The 19,937-nt window shown below is 40.1% G+C and overlaps 1 protein-coding gene across 1 annotated transcript in view; it reads right to left on the reverse strand.

Annotated features, from left to right (window-relative positions):
- arhgap10 (Rho GTPase activating protein 10) overlaps positions 1-17,257 on the reverse strand; it is a 39,996-nt gene extending 22,739 nt beyond the window's left edge. The window contains exons 1-14 of the mRNA XM_061089566.1: positions 16,678-17,257; positions 7,519-7,614; positions 7,215-7,276; positions 5,892-5,963; positions 5,592-5,693; positions 4,574-4,684; positions 4,277-4,381; positions 3,617-3,746; positions 3,113-3,219; positions 2,871-2,965; positions 2,130-2,211; positions 1,903-1,945; positions 1,729-1,797; positions 1,181-1,255 (exon numbers count right to left, since the gene is read on the reverse strand). Coding sequence (XP_060945549.1) covers positions 1,181-1,255; positions 1,729-1,797; positions 1,903-1,945; positions 2,130-2,211; positions 2,871-2,965; positions 3,113-3,219; positions 3,617-3,746; positions 4,277-4,381; positions 4,574-4,684; positions 5,592-5,693; positions 5,892-5,963; positions 7,215-7,276; positions 7,519-7,614; positions 16,678-16,831 — 1,303 coding nt within the window. The 5' untranslated portion in view covers positions 16,832-17,257. The remainder of the gene's footprint in view (positions 1-1,180; positions 1,256-1,728; positions 1,798-1,902; positions 1,946-2,129; positions 2,212-2,870; positions 2,966-3,112; positions 3,220-3,616; positions 3,747-4,276; positions 4,382-4,573; positions 4,685-5,591; positions 5,694-5,891; positions 5,964-7,214; positions 7,277-7,518; positions 7,615-16,677) is intronic.
- Positions 17,258-19,937: the final 2,680 nt, after the last annotated feature.

Consider the following 19,937-nt stretch of genomic DNA (forward strand, 5'->3'; position numbering starts at 1 on the left):
TAAACCATGAAAATGCAGTAACTCTCATATAACGCACAGTATTCCTCAAAATTGGCCTCACTCTGCAATTATATGTATAGAATTAAAAACTATAGTTCAGGAACTCTCATTGTCATATCCCCACCTACACTAAATACAAAATCCTTTCACAGGTCAGAGGCAAAGTTGAGCTAACTTTTACAGACTTATTCATTATATTCTCGCCTGACGCTCAATAGGTGACGCTGCCTTTGTTTCTACTGTAATATGATGGGAATCATTTTCTATCCCTCTGTCCTCTGTGATTGGACGGCAGCCACATCTGTGGGTGAGAGATGAAAAGGAGGAGGAGTGGGAGGATCCGAACTCTCTCTTCAGGGCTTGCTTCACCCACACACAGTGAAGTGTTGTATGCAAGAAATATTTGTGAATGCTTAGTGGAAGTACAACGTCAATTGTCGTATTAGTAATTGCAAGGTCGAAATTAGCTTTATGAATAGGAAAATAGCCGAGTGTTCTATTTGGTCAATCGGTAAACTAACATTTACTTCAGCGTCTTAAGAGAGCTGCAGCAGAGTGGGTTTGGAGTCTAGAACATGAGTCAGCAGGTTGGGTGGCTGGAAGCTTTCGGAGAGGAAGCTGAGAAAGGCTGCTGGCTGCCTGAGTTTGTTGTCATTCTGAACACAGATTGGAGAGCGAGCTGGTGTCTGCCGGAGACGACAGGAAGCCAAAGTGCAGACAGGGAGCTTTGGGAAGGAGAGAGGACAAGATCTATAGAAAAAAGGAGTTGAGTGAAAGGGTTCCAAGACAAGTGAGAGGCATAAAGGAAATTGAGAAAGGCAAATGACAGCCAACAGCCAGCTGTGGGCATTTGAGGGGCCGTGTTAGTGGCCAAAAAGTGCACGGACGTGGATGGGAGGCGCCCGTCAGGTTGGCTGGCGGATATAAAACTCAGTGGAGACAAAGATACACACTGCAGGCACTTGTTGCACTCCAGCAAGTCTAGCTACAGATAAGCTGAGTCATGGGCTGATTGCCAGTCACTATCTTTTTAATATCACCCAAGCAGACCCATCCATTACATCAGCACATTCGACTAACTGGCTAATATCACAGACAGAGTGGATTAGCATAGAAATAAAAACTGAATCCAGATTTATACCAGGAAACTTGGGTCAGAAAAGAATGGACTTTAACTTACCAATCATTAATGAGAGGAGCTTCTGGACCCTGGAGCTCACACCAACAACTCTGTACAGTCCCTGGTCATTAATACCTGATAAGAAATAATAGTCATTATTAAAATAAATGCATAGCAATTTTGTCATTAAAGCTGTAAAACGCTTTACACGTTTACAAATGAAATCAATGTGGGAAAAAAATAATATACAACGAAATAATCATAAAGAATGAGGAAAGATTATACAGTATCTATACAATGACATCCCCTTTTCTTTTTTTTTACTCATCAGATAACTAAGTGAAGAAGGAAGCAAAATAAATGGGACTTTGAGTGCAGTGCAGTAGCCGCCATTAATATCAACATAATATTAATATGCTGCCTGCACTACCGGCCACTCAGCCCTGCCTCAGTATTAGAGCATGACTGCCACCTTGTGTGCATATAACAAATCTGCACCCAAGCAACTGGTTTTAACTATACACCACTTCAATGTTAAATTTCTCAATTTAAACAACCTTAAAATTCCCTCCACTGACATTTTATTTATATATATATCTGACGCTCACCTCTCGTCTCTATGGCGCTGATGGAGTTCTTCACAAAATCCAAACCCAGTTCATCCAGCTGGGCATCAACTGCAAAGTGGAAGGAAAAATCTTCTTTTAAATATGATGAATCATCAGGATTAACTTTCTTTATAGGTTTTTATAGAACAAAGTCCGGAATCGTTATATACTTACTTCCTCTTTCTTTTGAATAACTTCTTCCAAGGTAGTGTCCAATCTGTTAAAAGACGAAACAAACACATGTTTACAAGCTTATAAAAGTTAATCAATCCTTGTGATTTAGAGTAAAACACGTGAAGACTATATGAAAGTATAAGAAATGAAAATGTTTTTTAGATTTTTTTTTAAGAATGGCAGTTCAACAGAACGCAGTGATGACACAGTAGAGGAAGATGACTCACAGGCTCCTTCCCACCCATGGCCTGCATCCAGAACTTGTGGTCATCCTCTGACAGGGCTTGTACTGTAAGCAATGTCCCTGGCCTGGGAGAGAGTCATACCGTATTAGCAGTCGGCAAAGCCCTAAGGTCAGTTCAGTAATACATTGGCAACGTCTGTCAATATAAAGAATGAGATGTGCTTAGCCGTCTTTGAAACAAAAACCCCTGTCTGACAGGGACACATGTACGTTTAGATTTACAGTTACAGATATCAGCCCTATTTGTCATGCCAGTTGGTTTATGAGAGCGACAATCACGTGGCACCAGATGGATATCAAGTTACTCATCACAGTCCGAATAGGATGTGTGGACTCGAATTTCCATACTAAATCTGGGCTATTGCTTTTCTATTAATACTACAGAAAAGGGGCAGGACAGAGTTAAGATGTGTGACAAAATGAGGTATCTATTACAGGAGGGCAGGGCAGGGTGTGACAAATCCTCCCAGCTCAGTGTGTGAGGGCAGTGCTCCAAGACAAGTCCTGCTGTCCTGCCGCCTGCCGTCTACAACACGGAGCAACTATAGCGGGTCTACAAGATCTATAGAAGATCTATCAGAGCCATATCACTATTGTGATACATGAAGAAAAATCTCATATACAGTAACTGTGCCATTTTTACTGTTATTTACTCATTACTGTAAATTGCTCCCTGCAATTAGACCCTTAATTTCAACAGTGTCTGTGTGAGGTGATAATGTACCGATCGGTTATGTCGAGGTCTAAGCAGAACCTCCTGTCCAGCACGTCCGTTGTTTTGCGGACGCAGGATTTGAGCGTGACGGACTCTGTCTCCCCCTGCAAAAAAATATTATATAGAATGTTGTAGTGATTAGAAACCATTAAAAGTAGCTGGTCAAAATGGAAAAAAAGACTGTATATTGAATGTAATCAAAAAATATATAAAACCCTGTAGAAAATGCACTGTGTTCTTTGACTACTCACAATCTTCCCACCAGATCTGTGGTCGAAGGTCACCATGTGCAGGATCTTCTGCTCTTTGACGAATGTGCAGTAGCGTTTGACCCAACTTGAACCAAAGGGAGGTGGCCCTAAAACAACAAGACATAGATGTGACACGGGCATCCACTGTATCAGGGTTAGAACAATTACTCGTGCTCATCCAGGAAATATACTGACAGACAATGTTGTGAAAGAGCAAAATGTGGAGATACGGAAAGGAATTGAAGATAACTTGTCTGTCCAAACTTCCCTGCTATTACAACAAATTACATAACGTCACTGATGAGATTCTGAACTCATTCATATATGTATATATGTTGAAATAACTTGTCAATTCACACATTTCTAGGAAAACTGTGAAAGTTGTTCTCTGTCTTATAGAGTAGGCTTTTATATTTACAGAGGCTTTTATGTATTTCTTGCATTGACTGTGTGTTATGAATGGAGGTATATTAAAACCTATAGTACAACAGACAACGGTCTTACTTTTTTCCTGTACATAGAGGTAGCCTTCACAGCTGATCGGGGTGGTCTGTCTGTATTCTTGAGGTGCCTCCCTGATCTTCTTCATTAGGTCATTCACCTCTGACCGTGTACCCTCAAATCGATTCCTTGTCTGGGAGGAGAAAAAAAATAAACACACATTCCAGGAAGTCACTTCCTGATCCTCAATCATTGGGTAGGATGACCCTTCTAAAGAGAGGCCACCGCCAATCAAAACTGATGAGCTTCCTCTTGAAAACACTGCAGTATCTTCGTGAAATCAGCCGGATGCTTAGTTGAATTCTAAAATTAAGACTGAAAGAGGGCTAATACTGCAATGGCATAACAGAACGATGAAATAACAAGTAGATGAAGTAAACGGGACATAAACCAGAGCTTTATTTTTGTTAAATGTGTGCAGACAATTCAAGAAAAGTAAATATTTGACTACGAAATGATCGGATAACAAGTCAGACACAAGAGGAGTTAACGTAGGGGCCACTTAGTGGTCAAATTATTTTGAATTTCCTTCTGGAAACAATTACAAACCTTTTCTGTTCTAAGGGAAGAACAAGAGCATACAACTACAAGTGTTTGTGGTTAGGGTTAGAGTTTTCATTATCCCAATTTTAAATATAATAATAAAACTTAAGTATTGCTTACATTCTGGATATTGATCTGCAGGGCCCTTTTATAATGGTCAAAGTCGTTGGCAAGCTCAAAGCCCTGGTGATAAAAAGTGAAGACTGTCTGAAAGAAGGCCAGCATCTAAAAGAAATCACAAAAGAACAAACAGATAAGAAATCTTATCATTATTTATTGGAGTCAGCAGGCGAAAGAGAAACTCGTTACAGAAGACTTGGCTATGTCGCTTTCCACTAAAAAAGAAACTAAAACTCATGTGATATCTTATAAACACCCCCATCCCTGCTGACATATCCCCGGAGGCCAGTCACTCACCGGCTCCACACACTCAAACTTCTTTCTCTCCTGGATCTCCTGCAGTTTGCAGACATAGTCCAGTGACTCCTCCTGAAAGTGCTGCCTCATGCCATCCACCTGGATGTCTGCCTGGAGAGGTGGAGAGCACACAGCGCGATGATTATAGTGACACACAGATGCATGGAAGCAAATAAATAACCATCATGAACTTTATGATACAGTGCAATTTGGGAGGCCAGAGGTTTTCCCGGGTATAGCATTAAATTCTTACAGACCACATACTGCATAAAAGAAATTATGATACTGAAGCCAAGTTCATTTACAGTAAATGGATGGAAGTTTGTCTCAGGGGACTGTATCATCTGTATGAAAAAAATATAGATAATGGATAGATGGATAGATGGATAGATGGATAGATGGATAGATGGATAGATGGATCGATGGATCGATGCTACTTTTCATTGAGTTGAACAACAAGCGATGCAGTGTTGATGAAGTTCATGACTCCCGTTGCTGTGAACAAACCCTGCAGCACATTTATTAAAGTCTGATAGTAATCTGTGTTTGTACCACAGACCCTTGTGTTGCAAGAGTCACAGAGAACACACTGAGCAGTACTGCATCATAATGTCAACACTTTCAAGTGGCCTTTCTGCCTGGTGTATACAGCGTATGTGTAAGCCTTACATGGCCACATGGAACATGTGAGACAAGGAAGGCGAAACACATTTGAAATGTTCATTTCATCGTACTGCAGTGGGGCTTTTTCTACAAACGACCGCAGTCAGGGCTGACCTTGGTAGTACAGTACAAATGAGCACACATTTCCTTTTCAAACACGCCAGGAAAACTGCAAGGCACTGCAAGGCACGTCAGTGGAAACTTGCATGGTCCAAGAGGCTTTGCAGTGAGGCTCTTCCCCGTGGCACAGAAGAGAAACCCCAGAACTGGGATTCTCATACTAAACCAAAAATATCTATCATTTCTGCTGTCACAGCTGTAGATAACTGTCAAGAGTTCAGACAAGGATAAATACCTCTTGGAGCTGTGGCTCTTTCTTCCTCGCCGACATGTTCAGAAGCTTCTCCAGAGAGCTGTAGTATTTCTCTGTCTCTTTCTCGTACTTCTTTCTTTCCGCCTTGAGAGAGTGAAGAGGAGTGAAGCAGAGGCACACAAGAACAAACATATTTGATAAGAAGTAGTCTAGCCTCAGAACTTAGAATAATTCATTTTCTATTAGCAGCTATCTGTAAAATGTGTATTTTTTTACAACCATTAAATTAATCCAGATCAGCTAAATGCCAATGGGTAGAGGACATAAACCATCATACATTACCCTTACTACACCGAGATGGTCTTTCCTAAACTTCTCCAGGGGTTTCATTAACGTTTCTGTGATGTTTCTCATCTAGGCAGAAACAGAAGCCATAACATGTAATATAATAATGGCTCAACTCAGTGATGAATCCCATTAATATTTCATGACACAACATTTCCTGACTTAAGCATTTAGTGTTTCCATTGAAGGGCAGCAGCAACATTCAGTTTCTTTATCTCTGGAGCTGCTATGTTTCGACGGATGAATTGTTTAAATACAAAATTACACAACGATTTAACTTACAGTATCTTATTGTTTCAACAACAGATTAATAGTAAAGTCAAGTCAATCCAATCCTGCTGTGTTGCTGCAACGCTGAGTGCAGGACATGTCTGAACCTGCACGCCCACCCTGCTTCTCCTTACTTTGCACTGTGATGTCATCCCAGTGTGCTGAGCAGCATGTTTAATATTATGGTCTGAGTCTAGCACTAAAACAGTCATCCACTGGTGTCCACTCCCTAACCTCAGACACTACAGACAGATATTACATGGCAACTGCTGTTTATAAGAAGTCACAGACACACACAGACAGGAAGATGTGCATCCCTGTGCAAAGGAGAGAAATGTATCAGATTATTCTGAGGACAAGACTGTGCTCGATCTCTACTCTCTCACTTTATTTCATAGTGTGACACTCAAACACTTGTGGTCGCAGTTTTTAAAACGCAATCAGTCCTTTAAATAGATTGTTACTTCCTTTATAGTCACATTCTGCTTGCAAGGTTTGTGGTTTATAAATGAGCAACTTTAACTACAGAAGCCAGGTGTGTGTGGCTGAATGAGCTGATAGTAGTAGGCAGTAGCTTATGCAATCTGTCTAGGTATTTAAAGCTTGGGTGTAATAACGTAGCTATGCACTCCTGTCCTCGCGGTGGCCACTCCCAGGCAGTTGCTGTGACAGTGACCCTTAGACAGGTACAAGGGGAGCAACGATTCAGAAACCAGCAACAGTAACACACTGGAAGCTGTGGCTGTACTGTAATGTACGGTGGAGAAAATTATATTACAAGTGTCTGCCTGGATCCCGGGTGGATGACGGAGTCAGACTTTAATAGATGCAAATACCAAATATGGGCAGTCATAGGTATGGGCTGGAAGTAAGGAGGTTAGAAAAAAGCAAGCGTACAAGCATAGTAAAGTTAAACAATTTGAGCGCAATACACCACACACAGACAGACACACACACACAGACAGACACACAGACACAAACACAGTCACACACACACACATTCAGGTATTTTCCTTGACTTTCAAGCAGGTTCTGACTGGTTGTTCTCACCATCAGCTCTCTTTGGTCTTCTAGGTTCTTAAGGAATATGGAGAACTCTTGCAAAGACTCATCTGAAAGAGAAAAAAAAGGAAAAAATTAAATTAAATCACTCTCTAACCCTCTCTCACACACGCACACACACAAAGATATTATGATTATCAGTTGTTCCCACCATGGGTGCAAACCAAAAAACTGGTTGTAATTAGCTGGTGGAGAAAGAACCATAAACAAACATCCATGGTGCATGTCTGTTTAGTGGTAACAAGACGAGTGGTTAGTTTCCATCATGCAGGGAGGCAGAAACCACACTTACCAATGCATTTCTCATCGTCTGTCTTTGCATCTCCGATGTACTCAAACTGAAACTCTCCCAGGCACTGGGCAAACTTTCTCTGTGCCATCCCAAGCTCTGAAAGAACATATCAAAATATACAATGATTTAAAACACTGAATTCAAAAGGAAACTTTTATTACAACTGTCCAAAGGAACGCTTTGTTAAACATTAACACCATATGCCGATCTTAAAAACGAGTTCTACCGCATTGCACACGCTTAACCACAATGTTAACATCCTGTTTGTCTGCAGCCTGATACATCCTGTTGCCCACCAAACCCCTGTCTACCAAGAGGGCAGGTCCCAATTTAGAGGTGTGGAAAAAAAAAGAGAGCAAACTTAATTTAATTGCTCGGCTTGAACAAGGAGAGAGTAAATTAAACAGTATAATGCAAACAATGCATAATTCAAATACTGAAGAGGATCAGAAAGAAAGGTTGATCGTAAAGTCACACAAGTGAACCATTATTTCTGTATTTGTAAAGGATGATCTATTGCACTTCTGTCCGTCCTGGGAGAGGGATCCTTCACATGTGACTCTCTCTGGAGGTTTGTCTGGTTTTTCCCCTGTTAAAAGGTTTTCCTTGCTCTTGTTGAGGGTTAAGAACAGAGCACCTTGTTTAGCCCTTTGAGACAAACTATGATTTGTGAATATTGGCTATACAAACAAAATTTGTTTAAAATATGCTTTCACATAAATAAAGCCTACTGCCATTTATCTTGTAACACAAATTCATTCATATTGCCAGTGCAATATCTAATTTTGCTTCACCCCCTGCAGATCAGATAGAAAACACAGCAAACATAATCCCTTTCCAAACAGTGAGGAGATTCCCTAAGGTCGGATCTCTGACCTATGACCGTCCCTTAGGGAAACATTACAGAATGCAGCAGCGTGGTTATTTATAGACTGCAGCTATAAGCAGTGTACTGAGGAGCAGTGTCATCAGCTTGGTCAGATAGCTGTGACTCTGTAGGAAACTATCAACTGAGCTTCACTACTGAGTATAGGCCTGCACTGAGCATCTGAAGCTGCTACAAGACGACTAGCTTCAAGGAAGAGCTGCCTTTACACATTGTGAAATACAAGGAGGGTTTATAGTATTGATAATGGCTGCATCCTAAGAAGAAAGACTGTGGGAGAAAGAGGGGAGATATGCGGCAAAGATCACTAACAGGATTTAAAGATGTTGCAGTAACGTGATATGCTTCTCAGTCCTCAAGGCTACAGTATCCATGACCTTCAAAATAGGTTTTTGCTATTGATGACTCAGCAGAAGTCTCCAAATATTCTCTCAATGAAAAAGGCTGATGTTCGAAATGCTTTGCAATTACCTACACTAAATACAGCACACTCTTATTTCACAGATTATAATAAAATATAAGGAATAACAATCCAAGACTTGCACCTTTTAACATCAGTTATTTTTACTGTGCTGGTCTACTCATGGTTATACTGCTGTGTACGCACCTCCATGTTCTCTGGGCAGCTTGTGTGTATGTGTACACTTACTATGGATTAAATCAGCAGGGGTAAAAAAAACTAAACACGTGAGAGGGGTTGGACAACGTCTGCCTGAGCCTGCATGAGTATAAGCTTCTGCCTCAAGTATTTATTTCAAACAGTTGGAACTCCACTGCTTGGTTGCTCCTCAGCTCAATCTTACATCTCTACAATGCCAAGGCGAACAAAGAAAATATGGCTCAAACAAAACACCTGCCATCGACTCCTTTGGCCAATCGGTCTGAGTTACTGAACTACAGGAAGTGAAGGGATTCACACCAAACAATGGGGCAGCTTAAGTATTGCAGTATTTATAAATGTTTTTTCTTTGAGAAGGCCTTTAAATAGCAGCTGGAGGAAATGGTATTTTACTTGTGGATGAGGTAATGTTTAAACAATACAAGACATGTACGTAAGAACATAAAAAGTCGTCTCTAGCGTATTACACATTTTCTTGGTTCTTGAAGACACTGCGGAGGCCAAACTTCAGCCCATTAATCAAGACTAGAGAGGTTCTATGTTTGTCTTTTCTTAAGACACCACTGCACAAGCAACATTAAGAAGCTAGAACAAACAATAGCATTAAAGTGTAAAGTCCTCTGGTATTTTGGCCAAAATGTTTCTGTCACACACTGAGGTGACTTCTGACTGATGTAAACACAACCTGATGAACTGAGTGCGGGCTACATTTCCAAAATAAAGGTATGGCAAATATAAGCCTGTCGGGCCATTATTTTGGTCGCAACTTAACATAGCGAGTTTCTGTGCAGTGACTGTAGATCTAGAGGAAACCTAAGCTACAGTTAGAATAGAATCCAGTCCAGTCCAGCCTCGTAAACCTCCTTTAAACCAGTGTTAGGCCTTTCAAACGAAAATAAAGTTTCATAATCAGTGAACTATTGAGCCATTATCTGAAGAGCCTCTACGCTTTGAACAATCTGCCACAGGAATGTGGGTAAGATGCCTGGCGTTATTTTCAAACCCCATTTTGAACCCTTTTATAGAGAAGCAGTTTTACAGGTTGTACTTTTTTCCATTCACACTATTCACTCTATTCTTCATGTCTGCTACTCTCTGCTTTTGTTTGGCTTTGTTAGCATCACATTTATTGAATTTTACCTTGTTCCCCACCTGCACATACGAATGAAGCTCCATAGTGAGTTTGTGTCACAATCTATTTTTGTTATTAGTAATAGTAGTGTTACAGTAGTTATGTAATCTGTAATATTTAGTCAAGCACCGAAAAGACAGGTTACAGCACAATCCCGACTCCTCTATGCCTGTTAGGTAATCAATACCCTCATGGAGTCCGGGTTGGTCAACTGCAGGACACACATTAAAACTAAATAAACATGGATGTAGAGTGGAAAGTTCAGCTCCCCCAGATAGTAAAAAAACATGTTTTGACAACATAACACTGAACCTTGACACACCTTAACAGAGCCTCAACCCACCATAGTGTAGTGTGTGTAACATAAGCTCGAGTCAGCATCTAATGTCATTGTATTGTAAAGGATACAGACAAGCTGATGCTATTGTGACAAAACTCTGCCTGATATTCCATACGAGTATTTTTCTTTACATTCATTTGAGATGTTATTTTGGGGGGGAAGATATGGGTGTGGAGTATTTTCCTAGCAGTATGTTAAACATAATCTTTATTTTGCTATGGCCCTGGTCACTGTGAACACTAATGTGTACTCCATGAACAGTGATGTCAAGAGATAGATTTGCAGTTTCTTTATTAGAGCCACATGTTAGCCTGGTGCACAAATCACACCCATCCCCAATCTGATTACAAGGCCTGTGTGCATGTTCAACTCACTGCAGGGTGGACAGCTAATATGAGAATATATGGGTCCAAGCTGTGTGGACTTCATTACATAAAACATGAAGAATGAATGTGATCCAGTTACACGAAGCTCCAGCGTTAATCAATGTCAGACAACATTCAGAGGAAGGAAAACACAGCGGCAGCATTTGTGTTCCTGTGCTGTGTCAATTGAAGTTTAAGCAGCATAGATCAAATGGTTACAATCAGTCGAGCAATAAACAAAAGAGTCGGATGAGAGGTCTGCATAGCAGATTGAAATGATAGCTGATGTCCGGGAGGAAGGAACTGTCACAAACTAGAAAAACCACACACACACCAGCAGGGCACATACGGGTCCAAGGCGAAGGCTTCTCCTGCTTTTTGCCTTTTAAAGAAAGGCATTTCAAGGCAAACCTGGGAACTGTCAAACTTGGCTTCTTTCTCTGCAGAAAGCCAGAGATCCCAGTCCACTGGGTTCTGAGCATGAGTCATACAATCCTCACCTCACATCCACAGTATCTGATCTAACAGGCCAGCAAAGGAAAGCGCAGAGCTGTGTGGCACAAACACGAGTGCCCCTGTTCAGAGGAGGTGGGAAGGAAAACAAAGATCGAAGAAAAACAAAGATGACAGATGGGAGGTTACAGAATAGCAGGGCACTGGCAACTGGGCAGCACCACAGATCACGGCAGAAACAAAGCTGTGTATACCGCAGTGCAGGTCATAATTAGGACAGTGAATACGGATTATACTATTTACAGACAGATCTGAAGAATTACTTTTTTATCTTTTATTTGTTGAAAGTATAAAATGTGAACACGTAGGAGAAAAGTTGCGATGGTTTCAAATGGGCTTTTGTCTCAGCAGTTCTCCAAGCAACCAACAGGTGTTTGATTTAATAACAACAGCAAACCATCACATTTGGACACGGTTTACAAACCTCGAGGCATGAGCCATGGTACCGAGAGCCAGGCTTATAAACTTGGTGCAGAGCCCACACATTTTTATCGCCCACCCTTCGTATCACTGTAACTTCGGTATGTTTTGAGACACACACAGGACCGATGATGGCCAAACAATGAGCCTGTACCTACAGGCATCTCATAGTGCTTCTGGCAAAACACATCTGGGTGCGAAATTGCTCTTTGCATACTTAAAAATTAGTACCTACCATGATTAAACTTACAATACAGCTTTAGCCACTAGGGGTCTTTTAAACAAAAAAATAGCAGAAGACCTATAGGTGTTGTTTTGAGCCATTTAATTAAAGAATTGTTACATATCATATTTTAAACGTCGAAATCCTGAACTTGTTTTCACATGCTGTGGGCCTAAAGGCAGGAAACGTCACATTGCATGTCCTGGCTGCAAAAAAAAAAAAAAGGTTTTCCCCAAACTGAGCCAGAAAAGGTATGTAAGTGTCAAGGTTCAGCTGCTGAAGATGTCCACAGTGTATTCATTGGCAGCTCTCGGAGTGTTGTTTGTTATGATTTCTACAGTCTCATCAAATGTGCCACTTAGGTCAGAAGTTGCCTGGTCCAGGCCCCTCACAGGGCAGCCAGGGTTTACATGTCCGTGCCTTTCCACAGTCCTTCCTGTTCCACTCTCCCATCTTTTCCAGTCTGGATCCCTGCTCCACGCTCAGCTCCCACCTTTGCCCTCGCCACCGCCTGCCTACCCATCCCCTCCCACAACTCCTCACCCCCCTCTGCTCCCTGCCCACAAAGCATTACTTCATTCATGACTTCCTGGTTTCTCAAAACAAATATGTAGAGTGAAGCAACAGGGAAAGGAATATGTATATTACTTTTTAGAATCCAATGTTTTGAATGGTTCTCTACCTCTGCCTGCACCAAAAGGCCCCAGTAGCACTACCATCAGGCAATGATCCAGTATCACTTTTACAGTGGGCCTTGTTCTTTCTGGAGAGAGACGTTCCTCCCACATGACTTCACGTCTTTCGCTAATGCGATTTTAATGAAAGATTGTGGATGTGGCTCTTTGGCAGAATCCGTAATGTGATTACAGAGTGCAGCGGTGAGCCAAAGCACACCGTGCCAGACTACTCTTAAACCTGTCTGCCAATGAGAAAAAGACCTTTAAGTGGCCGGAGTTCTCAAAGTGCAACTCAAAGTGAAGACAAGATCTATACAAAACTGTACAGCTGTGTAAGTGACCGTGAGTGACCCCACTGAATCTCTGTCCAATCTCACATTTTCGAAGGACTGAAGTAATAACAGACGCATGGTTAAACGGATAAACCAAAACCTGACTGACAGGCAATAACGACACGAAGACATAACTATGTTTGCTCAGGACAACAGGGGTGGTAGAGAGGGTACAGACAGGACACAGTTCCTGTGGAGGAAGCCCTCTGAAACAGAAGCACATCTGCACGTTGCTCTGCTGGTGAGCGCTTCCATGTCATGGCTCTCTGGCCCAGGCCCCCGCTTTTAAAAGTTTCCTCTCCGAACCAAGGACTTTCCGTAGAGGGACATCCTCCCAGTCGTAGGAGTGGAGGGAGTTGCTGAGAGGATGGACCGGGAGTCGGAGGTCAACAGTTGTCCTCACACCACATGAGATCATCATGAGGTCAAACTTCGAGTAAACCCTCTTCATCGTGAAACTCTTGAATTCTTTATATTTTCACTTGTAAACAGGACAGATTCTGACAATCTTTATAAGATGGTGAATATCCCGTGTACATTTCAAGGTAGACTTTGTGCGACATGATCTGTCTGTAAAAAATGCAATTATTTGCAAATAGATTCCAATCCCTATAAGGCCATTCAATTTTATATTAAATTATCGGGTTGAAAGTTATGCAACTAAAAATAGAACATTTTCAGTAGTAATTAAATTCACAATAGGAAAGCTCTATCTATGTTTTATCATTCACAGATATAGAGTTGACAGCTGCTCAGATCACCTCGGCTAAATTAGCTCTGCCCTAAACTAAATATTAATAGGAAACACCCTTTGTAAACAGCAATGTAGTATTTTTAACAGTCAGGCTACTGTAAATATAATTTCGATATATTGCTGCGGCCGAGTGAGCAACTCCTGATTCCTGTGAACTCGTGAAAAACATGTCGTTTGAGGTCGGAAAGGGAACAGACACGTCAAAGGTGGCGTGTCTGTGGAGGGCTGCAGCAAAGGCTGACCAAAACAGGCGTTTCATTAACGTCAGTAGGAAAACATGTCAGTCATTGCCGGACATTTCAACAGATTTTGCAATACTCTCAGCGGAAGTGTTTGACCAGGGTTCCCTATTCCATGTCATATTCTCATGAGAGGGGCTATTGCACAAATCAGATGGGGATTATCAGACTAGATGTCCGTTATATGCTACTCCCTAAGTTATAAGTTATATAACTAATAAGTTATCGTTTTCATAATTGAATATGAAATATTAAAAAAAAACAGCCTCCAAAACTTTGCAGAGCTGAAAGTGACGTCTTCAAATGTTCGTTTTTTTTGTCCATAAGCCGAAAAATGAACAAGGATGAATGACAGAAGATTCCAGGATTGCTTTACTATTTGTACATGAAAAATATAGTAACGGATGTGTGATTATTAAAATTGCTCATTTAAATGTTTCTCTTGATCTAATCATTTCAGTTCTACATAAAACAAAGTAATGAACATTTGAAGTACAGTGTTACACTATGAGTTTGAGATGAGTTCAAAAAAAGGATTTTTAACACATGAAATCACTTTTTAAGATACAAAATAAGTGCCCCCCCTCAGGCATTTTCCCACACATTAGTAGATCTCGGCTTTATCAAGACGTGCGATAAAGAAACATGGCCAATCAGCTGCAGTCTTGGCTGAAGAATGACCACGTTGAGGAAAATGGTGAGGCCTGCTCAAACTAACGACCAAAACTATGCAAATAACAGCTCAGTTCAACAATGTAGTGTATCAAGGTGACAGTGTGAAGCAGCAGCAGCAGGTTTGCATGGCCACACGCACTTCAGCTGAGAGCAACACTGAATGTGCAGAAGGGCTGAGAGAATTTAAACCCTCTGTTTAAAACATAGTTGAATTGATGCAGCAGGCTTGTCTCTTGTGCACGGAACAGGTTGAATCCTGGGTTCAAATCCCTACATGACCTTCTGACCCTGGTTCAATTGATTACTTTGAGCCAAATCATGAAACATCTGCTGTTTGTTTAAAGAGACTGAAACCAAAGCAATTTAATATGAAATACACAGAGGAATAGTCTTAAACATCAACAAATAATCTTAATTTCTTAAGATATTTTTCAGGTGACATGAGTTTTGCTGCTGTGAATCAAATCAGATGAATGAGCAAGGCAAAAAAATGTAATAATTTCAATGGTGCGATTTATTCAAAATCATTACAGCACAACATCAGGGCTGCAACAAGCGATTGTTATCATCGTCAGTCCATCTCCAGATTACTGGACTTAACTCGACTGTAAAAAAACAAACTCATATAATCAGTGAAACAGAAAGGGTAGGGGATGAGATCATTTCTGAAACCGAAACCGAAGAATGTTTAAATCATTCGCACTCATTATGTCAGATAACAGCCATTCAACACAAACAAGCTGAGTACGTTTCTGACTGCACCTTGCTGAATCCCTGCCTGGAAGACTTTAGGTTGTGCTGAAGGCAAAAAATGAAAGACACACCAGCACATATGTGACTGAGTAGCAGCATGGAAACAGACATGTGATAAATTAAACCCTGACTTAAGGTTTTAGAGTAGGAAAAACATGCCGAGTGACAATCCTGAGCACCAAGCACGTATTGTGCACGCCTGCGTGAACAATACAACCTTCACACTATACAACTGTATACGTAATTATACAGTTCACTAGTCACACAGGACTGAGATGATGTGCAGTTTTCATGTTGACTGAATATTATAAGTTTGAGTTCTAGGGGTTTCCTCGGGGGGATTTTCCAACGAGGGGCATAGTGAAAGCATTGTGAGTGTGTGTCTGTGAGTGTGTGTTGGCGTGTGTGTGTGCCACCTTACAAACAAGCCCAGCCCACAGGACTAGAGTTCAAAGTGATAACAATCTAATCGCTTTAACCCGGCCGAGTTGTGTGACTTTGAGCAAATTGTGAGCAGGATTATTGAAATAATGCAGGGACACATTCATACTCACTGTGGGAGTTTCAAAATAAAACTGTCCACATAAAACCCTTTGAAATGATCTTTCATAGAGCGTTGATTTCCACACGTGCTTTTAAATTTTCTATCATGTATTGTAGTTTATATACTGGCATAAAGTAAGGATTTATCTGCTAAAATATGTATTCCATGCATCCCTGGTAATATTTATATATGTAACTTCTAATGAGACACTTTCTCTGTATTATTGTAGTTTTTATTTATTGTATTTCAGTTTGTTTTGTGTTTGAGGGATCACGTGAAACAAGTGTTTTTGTCTTTCTGATGATGTTTCAATAAAAGGGACTTTGAAACCCAGTAATCACATTTGCAACATGTCATGTGATTTCAATGTGATTGCTCTGTTCTAGTGTGTTTTTATGTTCCTGCTTGGATTGATATTTGCAACTTTTTTAAAATTTGAATGTTCTTTGCTGTTAATCTGGATCTCAATGGGACCTTCCTGATTACAAAAACAAAAAACTACAACACAAGCATGACAGTTTCCTCAGGCTCTACTTCTCACTCATCTTAACAGAGACAAACCAGTGGAAATCTGCAGGAACGAGATGTTGCAATCAGAAAAAAACCTCAAGACTGTTTCCCAGGGCAAGTGCACTGACTCCAGAGCCTGAATCCCAGTAGAACCCCCCCTCTCCCAGTAACACTCACGCTTCGTGGCATTGATGAGGCTCTTTCCATCCTTGTACAGCTCCTTGATGAACCTGTTGGTTTTGTCCAGCTCCGCCTCATGGACCTTGATTTTGTCCCTGAAGCCCGGGCTGTCCAGGTAGCACTCGCTGAACTCCAGCGGGTGTAGTCCCATTTTTACAACAAACCCGACTCACTCGCTCTCAAGCGCCGCAGGGAGGGAAACTAAACTTTTTAACAAACTGATTTTAAAGACGATAAGTCAATGTGTTCGTTACGAGGAGATTCCCGCTCTGGAAGCTGCTGGTTTTAAAGTCTAACCCAGTGACCACATAGCGAGGTGTGGTAGCAGCGGCTAGCCGAGGTTAGCATGGTGGGTTCTCCCGGGGTGGAGTGAGTGTTGCTCCCGCTGGTTGTCAGAGGGAAAGCGGCGAACAGGTATAACGGGGCCGGGGTGGCGGCGGTCCGGGGTCGGGGGACGTGTTCACCGGGGGTCGGTGGACGGGAGCGGGTCGTCAGAATAGCATGTCTCCCGGTGTCCAGTGGCTCTGTCCCCCGTCAAACTCCCTCCAGCTCCCGGACTGACAGATGGAGAAACTCCGCTGACATCTGCCTGCGTGTAGCACAACTTCTGACCAAGAGTGCTCAGTGGGTTCAGAGAGGGTTCACTCCACTCCACTTCCGGCTTCGCCTCCAGGCAGCTCCACGTCGGTGCTTATATCAATACCTCGTATTGGTTAGAGCAGCCAATGTATAATCACGTGAAGGAGTTAGATACTTTGTTAGTTTGTTTCTTAAATTCAAAATACATAACATAGTTATCAGTTGTTTTTTGTTTTTCGTTGTTAGTTAAATTAAACAAATAGTTAATCAGTTGGTTTGTATCTTTAAAAAACACATAGTTCGTTAATCAATTCGTTATTTAGTTAGTTTCTTCTTTCTTTCTTAAATTAAACAAAGAGTTAGTTAGTCAGTTTGTTGTTAGGGTTATGGTTAGTGTCCAAACATAAGAGACTCAAAACAACAAATGTTAACTGATGAAATCAATCAAAAAACAAATAGCTAGTGAGTTGGTTAGTTAGTTAGTTTCTTCTTTCTTTCTTTCTTTCTTTCTTTCTTTCTGTCTTTCTTTTTTTCTTTCTTTCTTTCTTAAATTAAACAAAGATTTAGTTAGTTAGTTTGTTGATAGTTTTTTCTGCGTTTATTTGTTTGTTTCTTCCTTAAATTAACCAAATAGTTTGTTTCTTAAATTAAACAAACTCTTAATTAGTTAGCTGGTTTGTTAGTTAGTTATCACACTTTACCATCTGGATTAAAAACAAACAGACATTTGTTACATCATTTCCAAAAACAAGATCAGCACCTTGTGTCCTTGTGATCACGTTTCCGAGTCTTTTAACCCAAAAGTAAAATTATAACATTCCACAGCAGTGCATAAAAGGTGAAACATTGCTGGTTAAAAACACATGGCTTGCACTTGTCCATATAGGATATCATCATTTGTGTGAGGTTTTTATTTATTGTTATGATTATGTTTATTATTATTATTATTTCTGAGTATTTTTATCATTTCACTGCTATCTGTGAATGACTTAATCAAACGCATTTTAATCACACGCACATTAGAAACTCAAAAAAACTGTGTCAATCATATGAACTGGATATATATTATCTATGAACGGATGCACAAAACAGCAGCATATAATAATAATAACAATAATAATAATGGTTTTGTCCACTCCTGCTGTTGGGGGGACAGATAGTAAAGTTCAAAACACATTTCACAGAGCGAATTGCTTCAAATGATGAACAGATCTGAATTTCCCTTGGGATTAATAAAGTATCCATCTATCTATCTATCTATCTATCTATCTATCTATCTATCTATCTATCTATCTATCTATCTATCTATCTATCTATCTATCTATCTATCTATCTATCTATCTATCTATCTATCTATCTATCTATCTATCTATCTATCTATCTATCTATCTATCTATCTATCTATCTATCTATCTATCTATCTATCTATCTATCTATCTATCTATCCAGACAATTCACATATGCAATAGGAACATAGCAACATAAAATACAACAGAAGAAATATAATAATAGTTTCTATATATATATATATATATATATACTACATATATATAGTTTAATAGTATCACTACAATACACAAGGTGCGACAAAGGCACGTTTTAATAGACATTTAAAGCTTTAACAATCCTCATGATACAGATGATGATGAGTTCCAGTGAGGCAAACACGTCATTATTATATAAAAATTAATATATTAATATATATTTTATATATTTTTTTGTATCATGAATAATGGAGCTCCCATCACCGCTGACTCGCACAAGGCAGGACAACATCTGAAATCAATAAATTAATTTAGACCTGAAAAGGTTCAACCTCAGAAATTCAGTCACGAAACAATAGCGTTAACGGAAGATTTAACACGTGTGATTATATGGTGCCTCAGATACAGAGGAGTACATAATACAGTATAATACAATATACAGTATACAGTATACTGCAGTATAATAATAGTTCTGCTCACAGTTATATTCTGCTGGACAGTCTCATTAAGATCAATACAAATAGTTGTTAGGCTTTAATTCAGTATCTTAAAAAAACAAACTTCAGTTTTATTTTACTTTTATGCCATTTTTCTGTTGACATTAAGAAAAGAGAGAATATGGGCAGATGGTTGTTCTCTTCCTGTCTGAATTTGGGGCAGTGCACTATGTTGAGCTCTTGTACTCTTTGATTGTGCCTCATTGCCTCTTTAGCTCCTTCAGAGGAAGAGACTTTCACTTTCATGCAGTTTGTGAATTAAACTGAGATCAACACGATTCAGCAAAACTCAGATCAACTTTGTTCGTTGTCAAACCTGAGAAACAAAAAACTGAAGAAATAAATCCACAGACGGAAACAGACACTGCTCCTTCAAAATAAAAGTCCAGGGTTTAAATGATGTCATAGCTGCTGATACAAATTACGTAAAGTTACGACTTAATCTTCACTGTGCTCAAAATCTGATGAATAGAATTATTTGAACCGATCTATCTGTTTGTTTGTGGTTTATCCCTAAAAGTATTATTGTTTTGTTTGTTTGTTGATTTCTGGACTCTTCATTGTTGTTGAATATCATTTTATTTTGTAAATCTGTGTGTTTATAGACATACAGGTTTGTTAATCCAAAATGAAAAGTTTGTTTGTGGTGAAAGTTGATTCAACATTAAATAAAAGTTTTTTTAAGCGTCATAATTCA

Source organism: Limanda limanda, chromosome 2, assembly GCF_963576545.1.
Source record: "Limanda limanda chromosome 2, fLimLim1.1, whole genome shotgun sequence".
NCBI classification, from domain to species: Eukaryota; Metazoa; Chordata; class Actinopteri; order Pleuronectiformes; family Pleuronectidae; genus Limanda; species Limanda limanda.